Here is a 22,921-nt window from a genome sequence, read left to right on the forward strand (position 1 = left end):
GGTAGGAATTTTCACAATTCTTGAAACTGCCCCATTTATTTCTTTCAATCTTTAAATTCAACTTCTCAATTATAATTGATTAGAAATCTTTAAATCCATGGAACAACTTGAACTCAGGGAGAATTCTTAATCATTTGTAAGACAGAGGGGGATATATGTTTCAGGAGTACTTTATATACTCCAGTTAAGAGAATTATCCCTTATACTAATACTGTATACTAAACATATATGTATGCATCATTACTGTCCAGCCACTTAAAAACCTAGTTTAATTTCATCTCTTCTAAGGGACCGTGCCCAACAACACACCCAAAATTGATGCCTTCCCTGTACTTCCTGTACTTCCCTGTACTTCCCTGACTTTCATCGTTTTCCACCTTGTTTGAGTCATCTTGGTATGCCTCAGAGAATCTAGGAGAGTCCACTAGGTGTGTGTTTGTTAATTAGATTAGATCTTTTTGGCTCAGAGTTTTCACCAAGTTCTCTTAACCAACCCAAGAGGTACACTCTGTCTGACAAGTGCTTACGTTGGTAGCATAGGCCTCCTGAGACTCTTAAGCTTAAAGCAGTAATCACCAAAGCTCAAAAAATCAGGTAATCACAACAAAACCGCATGCCCAAGATTAAAGCTTCAAGGAGTAGGCGAAAAAAGCAAAGATGAGAGAGGTGGTAAGTATGGATGATAAGGAGATTTTATATTTAAATTGCAGTAAAATTAAATGCTTTAGTCGGATTTTAAGACAAGCTGCAGATTTTCTCTGTTCAGTGGATCGTTTCTAGGAGTTAGCATTACAACCTTGGAAGTCTTGTTCACTTTGTCCTGCAGCAATTTTTCAGTTGATGCCAATGCTTCCATTGCTTCCCAGTTTTTCTCCCGAAGGTCCTAATCATTTTTAGAAAGAATGATTTCAGTTTATCCATTATTGAAATATTTTTGCTTTTTGCTTCATCAGTATTTTGCACTGCATTTAAATGCTGGTTATTGCAAAATTATTTCAATGGGAAAATATGTATATTAGCAAAAAAACAAAAAGCAATGTTTAGAAGTTTGAATGAGAAAATAAAGATGCCCACTTCCCATGTTTTAGTATACACACCAAATATGCCAGCTTTAAAGTAATTACTATGCACACAAGACAAAGAAGAAAGCATTCAAAAGTAAGCACAGAAACCAAGATTACAAATATAATTTCAGGTACATTGAATATCAAAGGATTAAGGACAGAACAAATACACAAGTATTACAAAAGGCTTTAAATATGATTTTTAAACAGGACCCAGTATCATTCATGGGACTTTCCACTGAAGCATAACAATTTTTCCTCTAAATATGTTTTATTGATTTAACACGTTTCAAGTCTACCTAGGAATGACATAGGAATTCACTGTATTTCTGTCTTTCTTGGCATGGTCAAATGTGCATACCAAAAACCAACCTGACAGGAACTGCACAAGCTACTTGACCAAGGCAAACAGGAAGGCTAGAAAGCTATAAAATCCATTCTTTTGTAAGAGAAAGAAGCTGAGCTCTGAAAGATCTATTTTAAAAGCATTTCATTAGCAAATAGTAATAAGGACAATCTGCTATATTTCCATATTTCTTCAGATTTAGAAATCTAAAAAGATTAAAAACAAAAACTAAAAAGCCAATAACCACTATGTATTGAATGCTTACTTGTGTGTCCAACACTGTACCTGGCACTTCACATAAATTTTCATTAATCCTCATAACAACACGAAGAGGTTACGTATTCCCATTTTATAGATGGCAAAACCACAGCTCAGGTAAGTTAATAAACATGACCACATGTACAAGGCAAATGAGGCAGAAATAGAACGGACTGACATCACAATCTGCTGGCCTCCAGGGTCCTGGCTCTTTTCACATGCTGCAATGCCTCCAGCACTGCTGCTGCTGCTGCATTAAACTGGCATTACTATGCCTTCCTTATCTTACAATTCCAATCATAAAGCAAAGCTAAGATGTCAACAGTAATACTGGCAGATTCATCTCAGGTTTTTTGGCCAAGCAATGCTATTAGTAACGTTACAAACACACAAAGGGCAATTCACGTACCTAATTTTGACAAACTCAGGGGAGCAGAAACATGTCAACTTGTTAAATTAACAAATTAATGCAAACTTTGAAAAATCAAATTTCATTAGAAAATACTGGCTTAGATTTCAATAACATTTCTAACTTTGCTTAAGTCTTAACAATGAAACTTGTATGTGCAAAAATTCTTCCTCTAGCAAAAATGCTTGTATTCTACTTAAAGGTGTTGTCTTCTGATCAGAGAGACTTAAAGAAACTTATCTAAATTTACTATTTGTCAATATTTCTCAGGGCACTATCCCATCCATTCTAACCTAAATGTATTCAGGTTGTGAGGCCTCTAACATGCTTAAATCACCAAAATTTTGAAACACCTCTCAGTTTAAAAAGGGAAGTGCCAGAGACTTCAAAAGACACATAAATATTGAAAATACTGTTTGAATTCTGGCATTATTTTTATAGTTTACAAAAAGGCTAGCCCAGTCAAAAAAAAAGAAAAGCCTTTAAGATAATGAGCTGAAAGAATTATTTTCCAGCAAAAGTTCAACAGAAAGTAAACTATAGGGTTTTTTAAGCTGAAGCTATAATAATTCTAACTTGAATATTTAAATATTCAGATGTGTACAAAATGGACTTTTCACTTATTCATTTAAAAAAAAAATCTACTCTCTAATAAAGTGATTTCCCCAATAATGTTCTCAAAAAACCTACACACAAAACAATACTTTCCTACAAAGATTAAGAAATTTAAAGTAAAAGTAGATTAAAAGAATTCTAATCCATGGATTTCAGTGAAATAATAATAATAAGCTTTATTCTGATAAAGACTTGCTTACATTATTTTTCTTCCTCTGGTGTTCAACAGCATCCTTCAAAGAATCTAACTCATTCTCGAGATCAGTTATTTCCTTCTCTTTTTCTGAAATTCTAAACCAGAAAATGGATTTATATAACAGTATTTTAGGTAAACAGTGAACATAGTATTAGTTACTACAAAATAAAAACAGCAAGTAGGTGATGCTTTGAAAAATGCAGTAACCTAGGCAAACTCTTTAAGCTTAACTACAGCTACCACAGAAAATCCATTTTCAGAATGAATTCTTATTTTCAGAAATAAATGAAACTTTACAGTATGATATGTTGACATTTATGCTAAAAAGAAATCATCCCCTAAGAAACAGTTCATGAATACATGAACTGCTATAGTTGTAGTTACTTCTATTTTTAACGAGGGCAGTGAAGTAGCTATTTTCACAAGAGTAAAAAGTGATGTAGGTGCACTCCCTTAAATTTTTTTTTTCAGAAGGTAATGAAATCAATTATGACTTTCAGTGGCTCACAATAAAAGTATGACATTAACGTAAGGTAGGTGTTCTCTTTTCACTTTCATAACAGTCTTAAGATTCATGTTATTTTGGTTCTGTCAAATGACTTAGTTACTTCCCAGAAATGCAGAAAGAAATGGCAAAGATTTACACTTTGATTCTGTTATAGCTGAGAAGTAGCTAGGGTAGAAAATTAAATTACAAATACCTCTTCCCTAAGAATAAGGCTCTATATAAGGGGTTCGCAAACTAGAGTTCTGGGCAAGACCCACAGTCTAGTTTTGTATGGACCTCAGGCCAAGACCTGATTTTATGTTTTTAAAGAATTGTGGGGAACAAAGGAAAAAAAGAGTATGAAACTATGTGGCCCACAAAGCCTAAAATATTCACTATCAGGCCATTTATTAAAAAGAAGTTTGCTTGCCAACCCTTGCTCTACATAGACAAACTCAAGACCCAATTTAACAGTAAATAATTCTAAACTAGTAACTTTGTAAACCACCAACTTTGTAAACAAGTCAAGATGGAACTGAATATACTTAATGTGGCTGACATTTAACATGTTGAAGCATACCAACTTATCTGAAATGACCTTAAACAAAATCTTTTAGAGAAAAATACAGACCCACAATAAAAATGTTTCAGCTTACAAAAAAACAAAAAAACTCCTTAAAAGAGAGCAACCATAAAGATTACAAGATTTGTTTTTTTAATGCAGCAGCTAAACCAAAATTTGCATGGTTCAATTCTATAATGATACCAGTAGAATAAGTGAGATAATTTAAGGTGAATTAGCAAAGGCTTCAAAGTATAGCTATATGTGATTAGATATTTTCTGAAAATTGCCTGAAAAACCAGTATCACACTCAACAAAACGTTCAAAGAAATCCAAATATTTAATACCATAAAAGGTACATCAGCTTAGCCAAAGACACAGCTAAGGTCTTTGATCTACTATCCAAGAAATCCAAATAAAACTATAGGGGAGTATTTGCAATTACATTAAATTGCTTATCTGAGAACTCTGTAGTAACAAAAATTTACCACTTTTCAAATTGTGAATAAAAATTATTACTTACACTTTTAACAGTTCTTCATGAGGGGGAAAAGAAGATGCCTATTAAAAGAGTTCAATGTTACTTTAAAACAAAGCTTTCCAGAAGACTGCAAATAATTAAAACTCTTCTCAGACATAAATTAAGACAACACCAAAGGTAAAACTATAGAATAATTATATGCCAACAAAAAGTAATTTTAATAAAAACATGTACACATTTATAAAACGTACTGAATGTTAAATCAAATCTTCATTGTCACTATATTCTTAAAACTTTTCACTTAAATATATATTAGTTTCCTATCAGGTGCAAAGCACTAGTTAATATCTTAAATTTTCCTAATGCACAATTCATATTTTACTATGTTAAGTTTCCAAAAGTAAAAACAATAAAACCATTAATGAAGGAAAGGTTAGGTAACTTGCATATAAACAATTTTACATAATATTTATATATTATGTACATAGTCCTTCATATACAGTATTTATTCTTGATGACAATCTCCCAAACTAAACTACTATAAACTTCTTGTTGACAAGGATGCTAATTCTTTTGCCCTTCAAAACATACATAAGATAAATATACAGTATTTATCCTTGATGACAATCTCCCAAACTAAACTACTATAAACTTCTTGTTGACAAGGATGCTAATTCTTTTGTCCTTCAAAACATACATAAGATAAATTAATTTAAAGACTATTTTGGTAACATTAATTTAAAAAAATACACATCATATTTTTACCAAGCAGAATTATACTTTGAAAAAGTATTTTGAATAGTGGTAAATTATTACTTATAATATTACATATTTCTTAGTTTCTCTCCCATTGTAGATGTTCTGAGAAAAGGGGAAGAAGTAAGGCATACACAGTTTTAAACTGACCTCTAAAGGATTTTATCTGACTTCCTAAGGGAAGGATTCTAAAGGATCTGAAAACATAGACACAGATACAAAACAGAGCTGGACTATATATATATATTGTGGATACTTTATAAACTATAGATTCCCATATCTTGGCTATGACATAGCAAATTGCTTTATATTTTAGGAAATTTGATAAACAGTTATAAATAAATAAAACAATGAAAAGGCAAAAGTCATGAGTCATAAAATTTTTACCACATAAATAAAAGGCAAGGCATCTAACAGAACCTACCTGTTGGTGGTTTTGTTGCTTAAGCTCCTCAATTTGGGACTTAAACAATGTGTTTTCATCTTGTACTTCCTATTTAAACAAAAATTAAACAGGAATACAGAAATTTTATTTTCAATATAAACTTTAAAACATATCACACAAGCCAGGGAAAATCTAAAATAATAAAGATTTTCCAACAGTATAATAAGCCCTATATTAAAACACTTTATAAAATTAGAATAGGGCTTCCCAGGTGGCAAGAGTGGTAAAGAACCTGCTTGCCAATGCAGGAGACAGATGAGAAGCAGGCTTGATCCCTGGGTGGGGAAGATCCCTTAGGCCCAAGGACATGGCAAGCCACTCCAGAATTCTTGCCTGGAGAATCCCATGGACAGAGGGGCCTGGCAGGCTACAGTCCATAAAGTCACAAAGAGTCAGATGCTACTGAGGCAATTTAGCACACACACATGCATAAAATTGGAATAATTAAATTATTCTGTACTATCTAGGGAGTGAGTATGTCTCAATGGAAGAAATCCAGAAACAAACCCAAACACCTATAGGAATTTACTACAGGGTGATACCTCAAATCAGTAGGGCAAATTCTACTGAAATTTTATACTGGATATATCTTTGTGTGGGGGATCTCCATTCTGAAGATCAGCCCTGGGATTTCTTTGGAAGGAATGATGCTAAAGCTGAAATTCCAGTACTTTGGCCACCTCATGCGAAGAGTTGACTCATTGGAAAAGACTGATGCTGGGAGGGATTGGGGGCAGGAGAAGAAGGGGACGACAGAGGATGAGATGGCTGGATGGCATCACTGACTCGACGGACATGAGTCTGAGTGAACTCCAGGAGTTGGTGATGGACAGGGAGGCCTGGCGTGCTGCGGTTCATGGGGTCGCAAAGTCGGACACGACTGAGCGACGGAACGGAACTGGACTGTCCTACAGACTGTAGGGTGTTTAGCAGCATCCACAGCCTCCAGCCGCTAGGTGCAGCAGCACCGCTCGACCAGCTGTGACAGCCAGAAATGCCTCCAAATACTGGGGCAAGGGCGGAGGGGGACCAATGCAGTAAAGCAATAACAGATTACTTAAAAATGTAGCTTGTCTTTTGTTTTTTAAGGTTGAAATGCTAATCTCATAACTTAAATTACATGTGAATAAAACATCTAAGCAAAAATAAATAAATTATAAACAGTATTAGAAAAAAACATGTGAAAACATTCTTATGATCACACAAGGGAAGATAAATTCAAGACTTCAAACTCAGAAAATTACTTATATCTGAGTACATAAAAGTTTTAAACTTCTAAGGTGGTGGGGGGAGGGGACAAAGGAAGTCAAAAGAAAAACTTAAATTGCCCCACATATGACGGAAGGCTAATTTCTCTTATTATGTAAAAAGGATCTTACTAAATTAGTTTTTTAAAAAGTCAACCAAGACGAGGAAATTAGGAAACTCATTTACAAATACTCATATACAAATGAAGAGTGCTTAACTTCTCTCACTCTTGTTTAGTCACTAAGTCACTGGTAGCGTCCATGTCCAACTCTTTTGCAACCCTATGGACTGTAGCCTACCAGGCTCCTCTGTCCATGGGATTTCCCAATTTCCCAGGCAAGAATATTTGAGTGGGTAGGCATTTCCTTCTCCAGGGATTGAACCTACATCTCCTGCACTGGCAGGAGGATTTTTCACCAATGAGCCCACCTGGGGAGCTCTACTTTTCTCACTAGCAAATGTAAATTAAAATAATCTAACCATCTTTCAAGCAGAATATCAAATCTTTTATCTTCATCAGCATTGACGAGGATGGAAAGGAATGGCGCTCTGTTGCAGAATGTAATTTAGTTGCTGTAGTTCAGTTGTTTAATTGGGTGTAATTTAGTTGTTTAGTTGTAATTCAGTCTATCACAGAGTGTAAATTAGTAAAAACACTTCAAAGGGCAATTTAGCATCATCTGACAAAATTTTAAATGAATCTACTTGGGAACAAAAGGGAACGTGTCAGAACCAACCCTTGGAACAGAAAATGTGAAAACGTGTATGTGAGACAACGTTGTTGCTGTTCAGTCGCTCAGTCGTGTCAGACTCTTTGCGACCCATGGACTGCAGCACACCAGGCTTCCCTGTCCTTCACAATCTCCCAGAGTTTGTTCAAACTCATGTCCATTGAATTAGTGATGCCATTCAACCATCTCATCCTCTGTCATCCCCTTCTCCTCCTGCCTTCAATCTTTCCCAGCATCAGGGTCTTTTCCAATGTGTTGGCTCTTCACATCAGGTGGCCAAAGTATTGGAGGTTCAGCATCAGTCCTTCAAATGAATATTCAGGACTGATTTCCTTTAGGATTAACTGGTTTGAAGGGACTCTCAAGAGTCTTCTCCAGCACTGCAGTTCAAAAGCATCACTTCTTCGGTGCTCAGCCTTCTTTCTGGTCCAACTATCACATACATGCATGAGACACTGCAGACATCTAAAATCTTCTATCATTTCAAAACAAAGTTCTATAAGGACTTTCAATACTAACTACGTGAAGATGACGTGATACTACTTTCTATTTTAACTATCACTTTCAAGAAGGGAAAAAACCCTCTGCATAAAACTTTCACCCAAAAGTTCACTTGCGGGAATTTTAAATACAGATCAAGTACTGTATAAGACCCAGCCTGCCAATGCAGGAGACATAAGAGATGTGGGTTCAATCCCTGGGTCAGGAAGGCCACCTGGAGAAGGCAATGGCAATTCACTCTAGTATTCTTGCCTAGGAAATCCCAAGGACCCAGGAGCCTGGTGGGCTATAGTCCCTAGGGTAGCAAAGAGTCAGACACAACTGAAACAACTTAGCATGGCACTGTAAGTACAGAAGGTGTGTGTGTTAAGGATACTCACCACAGAATTGTTTTAACAGGAAACACAACTCTAAATAATCTAGGTGTTCATAAACTAAGACTGGTGGAATAAATAATAATACAATCATATAAAAAAATATAACAACATCATTAAACATTAAGATAAAAATGTGCTTATGTGGGAATATCTCAGAAAGATTACTGAGTGAGCAGAGGCGCAAAATACAAAAGTGTGTATGATTAAAAATACAGTGTATTTAAACACACACACACACTGTATGCATGGGCACTTACTCAAAAGATACATAAACAAGTGACAGTAGTTATCTGAGGAATGAGACCCAGGCTCTGGGTGGGAAGGAATGTCATTTTGTATTCTATCTTCTTCTTTAGTAGTTAAAATTGTTTTCAAACATGCAAAGACAGTAACTCATATGAAAATTCTAAGTAAATACATGTACCTGTAACAGCTTTGTTTTGCTAGAAAGATCACTCTCCCTCTCTTTTAGCATAGTTTCTAATCTCTTCATTTCATTTTCCTTTTCTTTCAACCTAGAATTTTTACAAAGATCTTTTATTTAGTTAGGTGAATTGGAGGAGCATGGAAGAATTTTAGGACAATGAACTTTTCCTTTTATGATTCTATAATGATAGACACATCATACATTAGTCAAAAACCTACAGAATGTACCACACAAACTAAACCCTAATGGATACTATGGACAGTTAATAACAATAAATATACTGACTTCACTCATGAATTGTAACAAATTACCACACTAATATAAGATGTAAATAAGAAGAGACATGAGAGGGGAGGGTATACAGAAATTCTCTGTATTGCTCTCTCAATTTTCTCTGTAAACCTAAAAGTACTCCCCCAAATATTGCATTAATTTTTTAATGTGAGGTAGAAATAAATCTCAAATCATACTTTAATGATCTATATACCACTAACAGGGCTTCCCTTGTAGCTCAGTCGGTAAAGAATCTCCCTGCAATGCAGAAGATCTGGGTTTGATTCCTGGGTTGGGAAGATCCCCCGGAGAAGGAAATGGCAACCCACTCCAGTATTCTTGCCTGGAGAATCCCCGTGGACAGAGGAGCCTGGCAGGCTACAGTCCTTGGGGTCTCAAGAGTCGGACACGACTTAGCGACTAAACCACCAAGACCATACCACTAACAACACGCCTGAAACATGTCTCTCAGCTTTCTATTTGCAAATGACACAAAAGCACCTTGACAGTTACACAAGCCCACAAGATAAACAGTTGTACAAATGAGCAATATTAGTGCCACAAAGAGACATCCCCTTTTTCTTCAAGAAGATAATGACTTAATAAATATCTTCAATATTTTACTTCTTTAAAGATAACAGCTTCAAAGAGCCACTTCTTAAACAACAATAAAGACTGAAAAGATCATATCTAAGTAAAAATCTCTTAAAAGTAATTAATAGAAGGCCAAAAAGATTAAGTCCAGATATACTTTTTTACCACTTGGACCAATTTAAGAAAACAGACTTCATAGGATAAAAATTTTCTAGGATGAACAGATTAACACTTCCTTTGCTCACTGCATGTATGCTGCTGCTGCTAAATCACTTCAGTCGTCTCCAACTCTTTGTGCCCCTATGGACTGTAGCCTGCCAGGCTCCTCTGTCCATAGGATTCTCCAGGCAAGAATACTGGGGCAGGTTCCTGTTTCCTCCTCCAGGGGATCTCCCTGACCCAGAGATCGAACCCACATCTCTTCTTGTCTCCTGCCTTGGCAGGTGGGTTTCTTTACCACTAGCACCACCTGGGAAGCCCATGCTTATTAGATTAAATATTTTTACTATTCGGCTCATTAGACTGAATATTTTTACTATTTGGCACAATATGACTAATGTGACAAAAGATACTACTTTCCCCAAAGTGCAAGTTACTTTTATACAAAGATTCCATGTTCACTATCAAAATTATGGCTAAGATTATCTTCTGGTTGATTCAGAGATGTTGATCTCTCAAGTAATAAAAATGATTTTAATTTGAAATAAATTTACCCTCTCTTTACAATAATTACATACTTCATTCAAAAAGAGGGCAAGACAGAGAACTTAAAACCAGTCTATATTAATAGAAAATGCATTTGAAGAGTTTGGAAAGGACAGTCTCCAGGTATCTGAAAGCACTTGAAAGGTCTCTGTTTTATTATACCAAATAGAGATTTATTTACCCTTGGATTATAATTCCTACTTAACAAGAAAGTTAAAGACTTAGAAGAAACTCATCATAATATTCAAGGACATTCAAGAAAATATTGAAAATTTCCTCTTTAAAATGCTAGCTAAAAGTATACTTACACACTCTGAAGTTCTTCAAATTGTGATGCAGAACACGCCTAAGAAACAGATTTCACATTTTTAATTCTAACGTCAAAAAGATCAGGTTCTACAACATATTATAGAATCAGTCATCAATAAAATAAAAACACAACTATCTGTGGTAGATTTAAGATTGAGCCATTCATAAAACAAAGAATGAATTTTCTTTAATTTTTAATATCCATTTGTTAAAGGATTATAGATTAATATACCACGTAAATAACAAACACTTAAAAAGGAGAATGAGAGTTCGTCTGAAAAAGTAAGGAGAGGAAATGCCTTTAGACTCAGTTTCACAAATGAGGCAGTGATAGATTTGACAGGAATAAAAGTTAATTTTATTTTATCAACAACAATAAAACTACGATACCACAGTAATTTTTATGGCAAAAAAAAATCTCAGGAGAATATATTAACTTCTTTATTTTCTAGTACAGTAAAATAGAGATTCCTCATTTTTTATAAAATATGCTGGCAATCTGTTTATATTATACCTCTTGAAACTTATGCTGTGCAAATTCCTGAACATGAGTTTTTAAAGATTCGTTTTCTTCTTGAAGGTCCTGAAAAAGAATAAGTCTGAATAAAATTGATATTGAAACATGAAAAAGGATGTTACCTTTTATCTTTTTAACTTCTCACCTGTAGCCGTCTCCCTCTATTGTGTAGGTCTCTCTCCTTCTCTTCTAAAACAGTCTTCATGTGACTCATCTGTTCCTCCTTTCCTTTTAATCTAGCAGTAAGTTAATAAGGACTATCAATGAAAATGTTACATGACCAAAGACTAAGCAAAGTAAAAGTACTGGAGATTGGAAAAGTATATTTCAGATTGTACTCATAACCCAAATTGATTAAATAAGCTAAAAAAGTAAATATCTTATGTATAAAGGCATATAAGGTTTTGGAGACATCAAGCTGAGAAGCAGCTCTATTCCCACCCATTAACACACTGTTTAAGTCAATACCAGCAAATTTGGCTTATTATGACTAGTCTGGGTATGAAATATATAACCAGTTTCACAGTGGCTATTAAAATGAGCAAAGAGCAACATATCAGTTTAAGGTCACGTTTAGATTATAAACCAGAAAAATAAGACTTCCACTGTATCCCCATTCCCATCAGTAAACCTGTGGGTTAAAGTCTAATGAAAAATTTAAGACCTTGAGGCCTTTAAGATATAATTTGATGTTCTTTAAAATATTACTTGAAATCAAATAAAGAGGAGTTAGGATTTTCATTATAATTTTATATTTAACTTGTGGGAAAGAAATATTAAAGGGAAGTGAGGAAGACAATACTTACAAGTTCTGAAGTTCCTGAACTTGAGAAGTGATAGATAACTGAAATGCAAAGCAGCAGAAAAAAAGTAACTCATTTTCTTTCAGTTTACTTTACTACACTTATGATAAACCTTAAAATGTGTACATTTCAAATCACAAAGATCCTAGTTGAATTATTCATGTCAAAATGAGAGGACTTGATTTCACCCTCTCCTGACCCCAATGACAGTAAGAGTGAGAAATTTTACAAGGGTGTGTAGGGGGAGAAGAGACAAGGAATAGTTACGAATGATAAGTCTAAGGCAAGTGACACTTCTAAAACTGTGAAAATTAGAATATTAACTGTCCACATACCTCCCACAATGTCAGAGCACTTTTCTCTCCCAGTCGTCAAGGCCAACTCCTCAACAGTACTTTATGTAAGCGTGTGCTTAGTCTCAGTCATGTCCGTCTCTTTGCGACCCCATGCACTGTAGCCCGCCAGGCCCCTGTCCATGGGGATTCTCCAGATAATAAGACTGGAGTATTCCTTATACTCTCCTTTAATCTCCTCTTCTTATCATATACAATACAACAGGATCTTTTATTCCCCACTGTCTTCTCACAGTCCCTTCAGATATTGGCTTAGGTATCAGCTCCTCAGGAGGGGACTTTCTGAATTCTCAATCTCTGTTAGGAGTTTAATCATTTCCTCATACCTTATTTCATTCAACACATTATCTCCAACAAATAATACTTTGATAAGTAGGAGGAACTGAATAAACATTTCTAAATTAATCTGTTGGATAAATGCATGAATCATCTCTTCCATGCAATCTCAGTATTTCTTTCAATGAAACCTTATCAGATTAAATTCACCAAAACCACACATTTATTTCCAGTAACCACATCTACCTCTGAAATACCGCCATGAAATCTGTACTTTATTCTATAGGCAAAGGTTGAGTAATACATATAGTAAAAATATTCTGGAACATGCATTAAAAAAAAAAAGTTTACCGAAGTGTTTTGTTTTGTTAAGTTGGCAAACTAAAATAAACATTACTACAGAAAACTTCCCAGAAAAAGAACTTTAACAATTAAAAGGTATATTGATTCAAATATTAAGAACATTTTCTCAAATCAGGCAAAAATAATAAGCACAAAACTCAACATACTTACAACACACCACTAAAAAGTTTTTTTCTGAGTAACAAGAAAAAAACCAAATAGTTCATAAATACGTATACACTAATAAATCTGTCATGCTATGGCTCTGGGATTTTTACCTGTTGAGCCTTTTCAAGCTGGATATTTCCTATTTCTTCTTTTAGAGCCTCTATTTCCTGTTTCAAATCCTTGACAATGACAAAACAGACAAGATTGGACAATGGAAACACAGAAATTGACATAAAATGCAATGTACAGACAAACACATGAAATTAAATGGTATTCACTAAAGTTGATAAACAAAAAAAACAAAACATAGGTTTTATCTCTCTCAATACCTGAATAGTTTTCTCCTTATTAGCAACTTTGAGCAGTTCAGCTTCCAAAAGCTCTTCCACAGACTTGATCTTTCCGTCTTTTTCATGGATCCTTAAATAAGGAAATACAGGATTAAACGTGGACAGAAATCATCAAGACCCACCACTAAGATATAAAAACAGCACCAAACCGTGAACAAGTTCACCAAATCAATTCTCCCCATTTTAAGTAAAAGAAGAACTTGCAGCCAGGAAAAAACGCTTCAGAGTTCTTCCTAAACAAGAATTAAGCAGTAACTACTAGACGGTTGAAGCCTATACACACAAGGAGAAGCTGGTGACATGCTTCAAAAGAGCACAGGGAATGTAAGATTTGTATTCCAAAGAATACTGGGGAGAACTGAGTTCCTCTCAACAATATAGGCTTCTAGAGAGCTCTGAAAGCTACAGCAGAACTTATATACAATTATAGCATTAAACCTTACAGATACTTCAAGAAAACAACACATATAAAGAACTGACCTCTATTCAATATAACTTGTTTGTTAATAGTTCTTACTGCATAAAAAAATTTAACAATTTGATACTCTAAGTTAATAAATGGGAGTCCATCATGGAAACCGATTTTTAACAATCACAAATTGCACTGGGAAAGCACAGCTAAGTTGCCTTATTCCAACAATGAAAAAATCCTAGCCACCTCAACTGCACAATAAAGTAAGACTTATGACCACGAAGAAAATGGAGCAAAAGAAAAAGACCAGCTTAATAATGTCATTACTTACACTTTCTTAAGTTCTTCAACTAGAGATGCAAAGGAAACCTAGAAATAGGAGGGTATCCTACTTAGTAATATGCTCAAAATATAAATGGGCCATAAATAGAAAAGTATGTTATTTTTTTTAATTAAAATTTCTACTATACCAAAATCTGGGAAAAATAAACCTGGGAATTAATTCTTTCCAGATTTTTCTGAACATAAGAATTATGAAAAGCACTTTGAAAGTAAGGCGCTTTAAAGCTACTTATGGTAAGTATAGGTCAAAAGAAAAATCAGTGTATAAATATTAAAATTATTAACTCAATGATCCTAACCATATAAGGAGAAGATAGGTAACCTCTTTTACTATTATTTATAATTTTTACTTTACGTATGTATATTCAAAACCATCTATCATTACAGTAACGAGCAAGGACACGCTATCTGGAGTACTCTATCCAGTGTTTGCCATAAAGTCAGCGTTTACTAAACTGCAGCTCCTATTACTCACAATCAAGTCGCCAATCAATCACAGATTAAAACTGCAGATGACAAATACCATGGGGAAGGGAGGGACAAACAAGACTCGCTAATGTGTTTGGTAACAGGCATGCCCACTGTTTACAAGAGAATAGTTATAAGATCTGTTTAACATATTACCTGATCATTTTGCTTGGCCTTTAAATCTTGAACTTCTTTTGTCAAAGATGAATTTTCTGTTCTTATTGCCTTTTTCAAAGACACATAAGTACAACATACTTTAATTTTCTGAAAAAAACAACTACCTTCAAAATACAGTAGCTTCTCATTTTTCTCTAGCTGCTTCTTTTCCTTTCTGAAGGCCCAGAAATCTCAGTTGCTCTACATGTCTACAATTCTATAACTTCCAGAGCCAGCCAAATAGTTTTAATTTGATTATCCTCTCAAGTATTTCTACTTATGTTTCCACAACCTGAAAACCACAAAGTATACCACTTGTCAAGTCACTTCTCGCCTTAAAATCAAATACACAGTTTACCCTATTTCTTCCAGCAATCCTATTCAAATTAAGTTACTTAAGGCTAATGATGGGGCATCCCAAGTGGTGCTAGAGGTAAAGAACCCACCTGCCAATGCAGGAGACATAAGAGATGTGGGTTTGATCCCTGGGTCAGGAAGATCCCCTGGAGGAGGACATGGCAACCCACTCCAGTATTCTTGCCTGGAGAATCCCAAGGACAGAAGAGCCTGGTGGGCTACAGTCCATGGGGTCACACAGAGTCAGACATAACTGAAGCAACCTAGCACACACTCAGGCAAGGCTAATGATAACCGTAAAATGGAATGTCATTCTCTCCTTTCTCTGGTCTCTAACTCTATTTCATGAACGTATCAACTCCACTAGTTACTACTATGACCAGTTACTGTTTGGTTATAATTCAGGCAGGGGTGGAGGTGGGAAAGCACTAGAAACCATAATAACAGTATCTACTTCATTAAGGCAGTAAATGCTACAGTCAACCACACATTTTTCTATTTATAATAAAATCTTAAGTTTAATGAAAAAAGAACATCATATAAATTCATTAAATGTGGGTAACTGAAAAGCTATGGGAAAAATATTACACGTTACAGCGAAAACTCTTCATGTCACTGAATAATCACAGGTAAAACAAATATACAATATGCTTTACTTTCAGCTCTTCCTCTTTCGTGGCCACCTGAATAAGTCCAGTTTCGAGCAATTTTTCTACAGTCTTCAACTTCTCATCTTTCTCCTTAATGCTGAAATAATAAATTTAAAACACATGTATGAACTATATTTCAAGGAAAAATGACATGATTTCTAAATAAATATTTGACATGGATTAACTCTTAGGCCCATCGTTCTTTATAAACTTTCAATTCTAGAAAGGTTTCTGATGATCTTCAATCCTGGTCCAAGGGTTCTTCCTCTTTGCCAATAAATAAAATGTATTCAAGTAATGCACGCTTACATGCTAGCCTAAACAAGTAAATCATGGCCATACATGACTCTCATAAACCTAATTTAATGCCAAAGCAATCAAGAGTACATCACTCTCTTCCCTTTATGAAGTACAAAGAAAATTTTAAGAATTTACATTAATATAGTTAATCATTCTGTTATCTCAGACTTGGTAGAAATGAATCATTAAAATATTAAAAATAATTTTAATCTCTTACCATCTTTCCATTTGTTCCAAAACATCTTTACTAGGCTGAAACAAAATCACCAAAAAAAAAAAAAAGATACTTTTACCAAGTTTGCATGAAATAAAACTACTTTAGAAATAGAATTCTATGAAAATGGTTTAGTATTAAATAGATCCGAAATTTAGGAAGATGATCCATATTTAAAGACTGCTAATAGTTAAAGAATTTTTTCATTCAGAAAACACAAGAGACGAGGCTACACAAAAGACAAAGATGAAGTATAAAATGGGCTGGAAATGCCCAAACTTACCCCTGTGAGTAAGTTTTTATTTACCATAAAAGAAAATCTTAAGGATAAGAAGAGAACTTGCCTCTCCTTTACATTAATTCTTCAAATCTAAAATTCTAAGGCTCTAAAGCCTTGTAGGCCAAGAAAGAGGCTTTGCTCTTTTTCATTTTTGTTTTTCACCTAAGGTATAAGGCAAGTGTACAAAACCTATGTTCAATTCCATGAATTTTTAACATGCAGATTTCACATAACCACCACCTAAGTCAATATACAGAATGTTTTAAAATTGACTGTCAAGCGCAGAAGAAACACAAGCACATAGTCTCCTTGTTACGTTAAAACATGACATGTGAGCTGGTCCCCATCTTTGACCCATCTTCTAGTATTCCCCCAATACACACAAATTCCTCAATGTTATAATCTACTATATTTCCAGAAGTGGAGCACCCCCTTGGAAGTCCTAGGCCTTCAGGCAGCTAAGTAACTTGACAAAACAGGTTCAGGGTCTTTTTCCCTTCAACATTCTCTTCTACCCATTCTGTTCCTTACCTGCTTTCTCCTGATTCTACTAGTTTTGTAATTTTTTCCCATTTTACTAAAACCATTACAACCATTTTTCACTACTATTAATTTTTCCATTACCAAATCCTAGTCCTAAGATTCCATTTATTAAATATTTCTAAAATTAACTATGTTTTCTTCAATACCTTAGGTTAAGTTTCCAGCTTGACACATCTCAAATATCATAATACCCTGCCTCTAGTTCACAAGGATTATATTGTGAGGGGTACAGGAGAACTTCTCAATGGGAAAAAAAACTTTCCTACCACTAGAAAGGAAAGAGATGTCAAAAATATATTAAATCATGATTGTAAACTGAAAACTAAATCATGCATTAAGTTTATCAACCTTTCATCAAGATGACTTTTGTCCATCTTTATTTTTCATGAATCCTATCTCACACAAAAACAATATAAAATTTGCAACCATGCATGATGATAGATGTTAACTAGACTTACTGTGATCATTTAACAGTAATACAAATGTCAAATTATTATGTTGTACACCTGAAATTAATGTCAACTGTAACTCAGTTGTAAAAAGGCACTATTAAGTCTTGGTTATATGTAGCTTAATCAGTTAGTTGTACTCCACCTTTAGTTCTGCATACTGCACTACCACACAAATTTAAACACCCCATGGACACAATTATGATTCACCTAACATACCAGACAAAATGCTTATTCATTCTTTCAACATCCTTTAGCAGCACAGCCACATAATAGATCAAGCTCATGGTCCTTACACAGCTTTCATGATTAGGTCCTAGCAAGCTCGTCTCTTCTTACACCTCCACAATACGCCCTGAATATGCCAATTTTCCACACACTGCCATGACTTTTAATACTGTATTCCCTTAGCCCTGATTTCCACTTAGCTGCTCAGCAAATTCTTGGCTTTTTTCAAAATCAGGTTTAATTGTTCCCTCTCTGTGGTGCCTCTTCACCCTTATTCTCCTTCAGATAGAATTATCTCTTCATCTAAACCTATCCACATTTTAAGAATTTTTGGAAAAAAAAGAAGAATTTTATTCATCACAATTTTCTGTGTATACAGCTATCTCCACCCATATTCTCAAACGCAGGAATCAAGTCTTATTCATCTCTATAGCCTTAGCATTATAGCACAGTACCTAGCATACTCTCAGTAAAAATTTAGTGGGCTGGATATACTTTAACAAGGTTACAGTCTAAGTACTCTTCATCAATTGCTCAATGAATATTCAATTGTATTAAACTGACCCAATTTAGTATCAATCCAGTATTTTAACTTTATATATTATTAATCTAATCCAACCCAATTTTCTCCTCCTTGGATGATCTTCAAAACTACGTCTTATACAGTAATGAAATTTTCTTCAGTAAAATACAAGGCTGCAGGGCAAAAGGGAAAAAAGTATTCTACCATCTTAATAATCTTGTTGTGTGTGTGTGTGTGTGTGTTAGTTGCTCATCCATGTCTGAGTCTTTGTGACACCACAGACTGTAGCTCACCAAGCTCCACTGAATCTGACAAAAGTATTAGAATAAAAATAAAAAGTAATGCTGCTCCTTTGTTCCAACCATCCCATCCTCTGTCATCCCATTCTCCCCCTGCCTTCAATCTTTCCCAGCATCAGGGTCTTTTCCATGATGCTCATGATGCTCAAAAAAAAAAAAAAAAAAAAGCTCAGGACATTCCCCACCCAAAAAAAGTTTTGTTTTATTCTGAATAAATGAGATCTTAGTGACTGATTTATTTGTGTGATCTATTCACAAGATTGGGGGACTTCCCTGGTGGCTCAGATGGTAAAGCGTCTGTCTACAATGCGGGAGACCCAGGTTCGATCCCTGGGTCGGGAAGATCCCCTGGAGAAGGAAACGGCAATCCACTCCAGTACTATTGCCTGGAAAATCCCATGGACAGAGTAGCCTGGTAGGCTACAGTCCATAAGTCTTTTCTTCTTTAGTATATAAGCAGGCTACCTTACCTGGTATTTGTTATCTTTCTGCTTCGTATACCTAAAGAAACAACAACTTGGTACCATTGTAGGTTTCTGCTTCAATAAGCTCAACCTTTTCCTCCAGTTCTGTGGGGCAAAGGGACTGAATTTTTTTTTTATAACTAAACTGCTCATCTCTCAACTGTCACTTGGAATTCTGACTGCTGGGTAGGAAGGGGTTAAAGAAGGGTGGAAATAAAAGAAATTAAAATTACGCTAATCTTTTATCTCTTCTTTCACTAGCACTGACAATAAAAATGGCCAGAGGAAAAAACCAAACAGCTGGCTCTTTGGTCTGCCAAGATAAGACAGAAGTCATAATAACAACCAAAAATACAACATCACAGTCATATGCTTTTTTATTGTTCAGCCGCTCAGTCGTGTCCAACTCTTGGCGACCCCATGGACTGTAGCACACTAGGCTTCACCATCTCCCAGAGCTTGCTCAAACTCATGTCCATCAATCGCTGTTGCCATCCAACCATCTCATCCTCCGCCATCCCACTCTCCTCCTGCCTTCAATCTTTCCCAGCATCAGGGTCTTTTCCAATGAATCAGTTCTTCCCATCAGATGGGCAAAATATTGCATTTCAGCTTCAGCATGAGTCCTTCCAATGAATCTTCAGGACTGATTTCCTTTAGGACTGACTGGTTGGATCTCCTTGCAGTCCAACAGACTCTCAAGAGTCTTCTCCAACACCACAGTTCAAAAGCATTGATTCTTCGGCGCCCAGCTTTATGGTCTCACATTCATACGTGACTACTGGAAAAACTGTAGCTTTGACTATATGAACCTTTGTCAGCAAAGTAATGTCTCTGCTTTTTAATACTCTGTCTAGGTTTGTCGTTGCTTTTCTTCCAAGGAGAAAGCATCTTTTAATTTCATGGCTGCAGTCACCATCTGCAATGATTTTGGAGCCCAAGAAAATCAAATCTCTCACTGTTTCCATTGTTTCCCCATCTATTTGCCATGAAGTGATGGAACCAGATGCCATGATCTTACTTTTCTGAATGCTGAGTTTTAAGCCAGCTTTTTCAATCTTCCCTTTCGTCTTCATCAAGCAGCTCTTTAGCTCTTCTTCGCTTTCTGCCATAATAAGGGTGGTGTCATCTGCAAATCTGAGGTTATTGGTATTTCTCCCAGTAATCTTGATTCCAGCTTGTGCTTCATCCAACTCAGCATTTTGCATGGTTTACACTCTGCAAATACGTTAAATAAGCAGGGTGACAATGTACATCCTTGATGTACTCCTTTCCCAATTTTCAACCAGTCCATTGTTGAATATCTGGTTCTAACTGTTGCTTCTTGACCTGAATACAGGTTTCACAGGGAGCAGGTAAGGTGGTCTGGTATTCCTGTCTCTTGAAGAATTTCCCACAGTTTGTTGTGATCCACACAGTCAAAGGCTCTGGCATAGCCAATGAAGCAAAATTAGATATTCTTATGGAACTCTCTTGTTTTTTTCTATGATCCAACAGATCCCAGCAATTTGATTTCTGGTTCCTCTGCCTTTTCTAAATCCAGCGTGAACATCTGGAAGTTCTCGGTTCATGTACTGTTAAAGCCTAGCTTGGAGGATTTTGAGCATTACCTATGCTTTCTAGACTTTTTTAATTAAAGAGTTTTCAGAACAAGAGAAAAAATTCTAAAAATTAGTCAAAGAGCAAATGTTAAAAAATGAGTTTTCCCTCTTATCAAACAGTTCTTTTAGATAAATTTTAAAATGTGGCTATGGAATTCTCTTCTTTGGACTGTTCTTCATAAAACTCATCTTTACTTTAAAAAAAAAAACAAAAACCATCTTACGCTCAGTGTTATGTTAACAGAATATCTAAAAATACACAGAAGCTTTATAGAAGGAAGCCTGGCCCAATAAGAAGATTAGATAAACAAGATCCTATTGTATAGCACAGGGAACTATATTCAATATTGTGTAATAAACTACAATGAAAAAATGTAAAGAATATATATATATATATATAACTGAATCACTTTTATTTACACCAGAAACTAAAACACGTGTAAATCAGCTATACTTCAATAAAAAGTATTTTAATAAAATACAATTCAAACCCCCCAAAAAAGAAAGAAATTGGGAGCTTAAAAAATATTAACTCCACAAATACTATAGGGAATTTTATGTAAGATGTTAGAATGGCAGTTCTTAGGGTATCATGTTATCTTAAGGGAAAAAAAAATTAAGGCTAATGGTTTTACTCTTATCTACTGATGAAGAGTATCATTTTAAACACAGAATAAAACTGAAAAGAAAAGATCCAGGTACTCTGTTGAAACCTAAGTAAGAATCACCAGCACCTTTAATACTGGAATTCCAGGGCAGATGGAAGCGGAGAAGGCAATGGCACCCCACTCCAGTACTCCTGCCTGGAAAATCCCATGGTCGGAGGAGTCTGGTAGACTGCAGTCCTTGGGGTCGCTAAGAGTCAGACACGACTGAGCGACTTCAGTTTCACTTTTCACTTTCATGCATTAGAGAAGGAAATGGCAACCCACTCCAGTGTTCTTGCCTGGAGAATCCCAGGGACAGGGGAGGCTGGTGGGCTGCTGTCTATGGGGTCGCACAGAGTTGGACATGACTGAAGCGACTTAGCAGCAGCAGCAGAGCAGATGGAAGAGTTTCTAAGTATTTATTTTACCTCCCATGAAATTAATTTTAGAAAATTTAAAACTTTACATATTAAAATAGATGTTTCAGAATCTCTGACAACCAACTGAAAAAAAGAATTACATTCTGCTTTTCTGGATAAGAATTAAGACAATCAAAAAATATCTATCATATTTTATCTAATCCAAGTCACCAATGCTATATGTCACAACTGGGAGAATCTTTACATAACACTAAAAATTAAAGATGCCTTCAATTAAACTGTAACCAGAGACTAAGATACATCCACCCTTCAGGAGATAAACTGAGAAGGAAGAAAAAATCTTAAACTGATGAAATATTACATTTGTTAAAAGCCATACCACAACAAAAAGAAATAGGAGTAAGATTTAAGAGTAAAAATGAAATACCAATTGAGCATTACATTGGCATGAAGTTACCTCCCTGCACTAAACATTATCCATTCAGCATTTTCTCTTCTATTACCTTTAGTTGGAAAGGATAAAGCATAAAGTAACAAAGCATATGCAAAGCACTTAACATCATATTTAATGGAGAAGGAAAATAAGAAATAATGGATTAATTCTCAACAAGCAAGTGGATGTTAACAAAATACTTCTAAGATACTTCCACAGCATTTGGCACAGCCACTTACACCAATTCAATACTTGCATAGATGTGAATTTTAAAATAAAAAGAAAGCAGGCATCTGCTAAAGGAAGTGCTATTATTACATTTCAGCTTCTAATAAAATGTGTCCAAATTTAACAGTAATAGAGAAACACGCAAGGCTTCTATTTTAATGTGCCATATAATATGACGTGTTTCTAGAATACTTTTAAAAACCAGAATTTGAAGAATTATATTTAGAAGAGTATAAATGCAACTCTTAGGAACAGCCATAGAACAGACATCACCTGGGGCACAAGTTTATGGAGCCATGCTTATTCAGGCTGCTATAGTTTTGATGGCTTGCTATAAATACAAAAAGAAGTACC

The 22,921-nt window shown here is 35.2% G+C and overlaps 1 protein-coding gene across 10 annotated transcripts in view; it reads right to left on the bottom strand.

Annotated features, from left to right (window-relative positions):
* KTN1 (kinectin 1) overlaps positions 1-22,921 on the bottom strand; it is a 104,682-nt gene that overhangs the window by 23,710 nt on the left and 58,051 nt on the right. For 4 of the 10 annotated variants that reach the window (XM_068963261.1, XM_068963252.1, XM_068963240.1 and 1 more), the window contains exons 19-33: positions 16,496-16,530; positions 15,985-16,075; positions 14,972-15,040; positions 14,337-14,374; positions 13,573-13,663; positions 13,354-13,422; positions 12,108-12,145; positions 11,447-11,537; positions 11,299-11,367; positions 10,784-10,821; positions 8,901-8,991; positions 5,599-5,667; positions 4,461-4,498; positions 2,893-2,983; positions 797-883 (exon numbers count right to left, since the gene is read on the bottom strand). In XM_068963261.1, coding sequence (XP_068819362.1) covers positions 797-883; positions 2,893-2,983; positions 4,461-4,498; positions 5,599-5,667; positions 8,901-8,991; positions 10,784-10,821; positions 11,299-11,367; positions 11,447-11,537; positions 12,108-12,145; positions 13,354-13,422; positions 13,573-13,663; positions 14,337-14,374; positions 14,972-15,040; positions 15,985-16,075; positions 16,496-16,530 — 1,005 coding nt within the window. The remainder of the gene's footprint in view (positions 1-796; positions 884-2,892; positions 2,984-4,460; positions 4,499-5,598; positions 5,668-8,900; positions 8,992-10,783; positions 10,822-11,298; positions 11,368-11,446; positions 11,538-12,107; positions 12,146-13,353; positions 13,423-13,572; positions 13,664-14,336; positions 14,375-14,971; positions 15,041-15,984; positions 16,076-16,495; positions 16,531-22,921) is intronic. The other 6 variants (XM_068963268.1, XM_068963247.1, XM_068963280.1 and 3 more) reach the window with 3 other exon arrangements.

The sequence above is a fragment of the Capricornis sumatraensis genome, chromosome 2 (genome assembly GCF_032405125.1).
Source record: "Capricornis sumatraensis isolate serow.1 chromosome 2, serow.2, whole genome shotgun sequence".
NCBI lineage: Eukaryota > Metazoa > Chordata > Mammalia > Artiodactyla > Bovidae > Capricornis > Capricornis sumatraensis.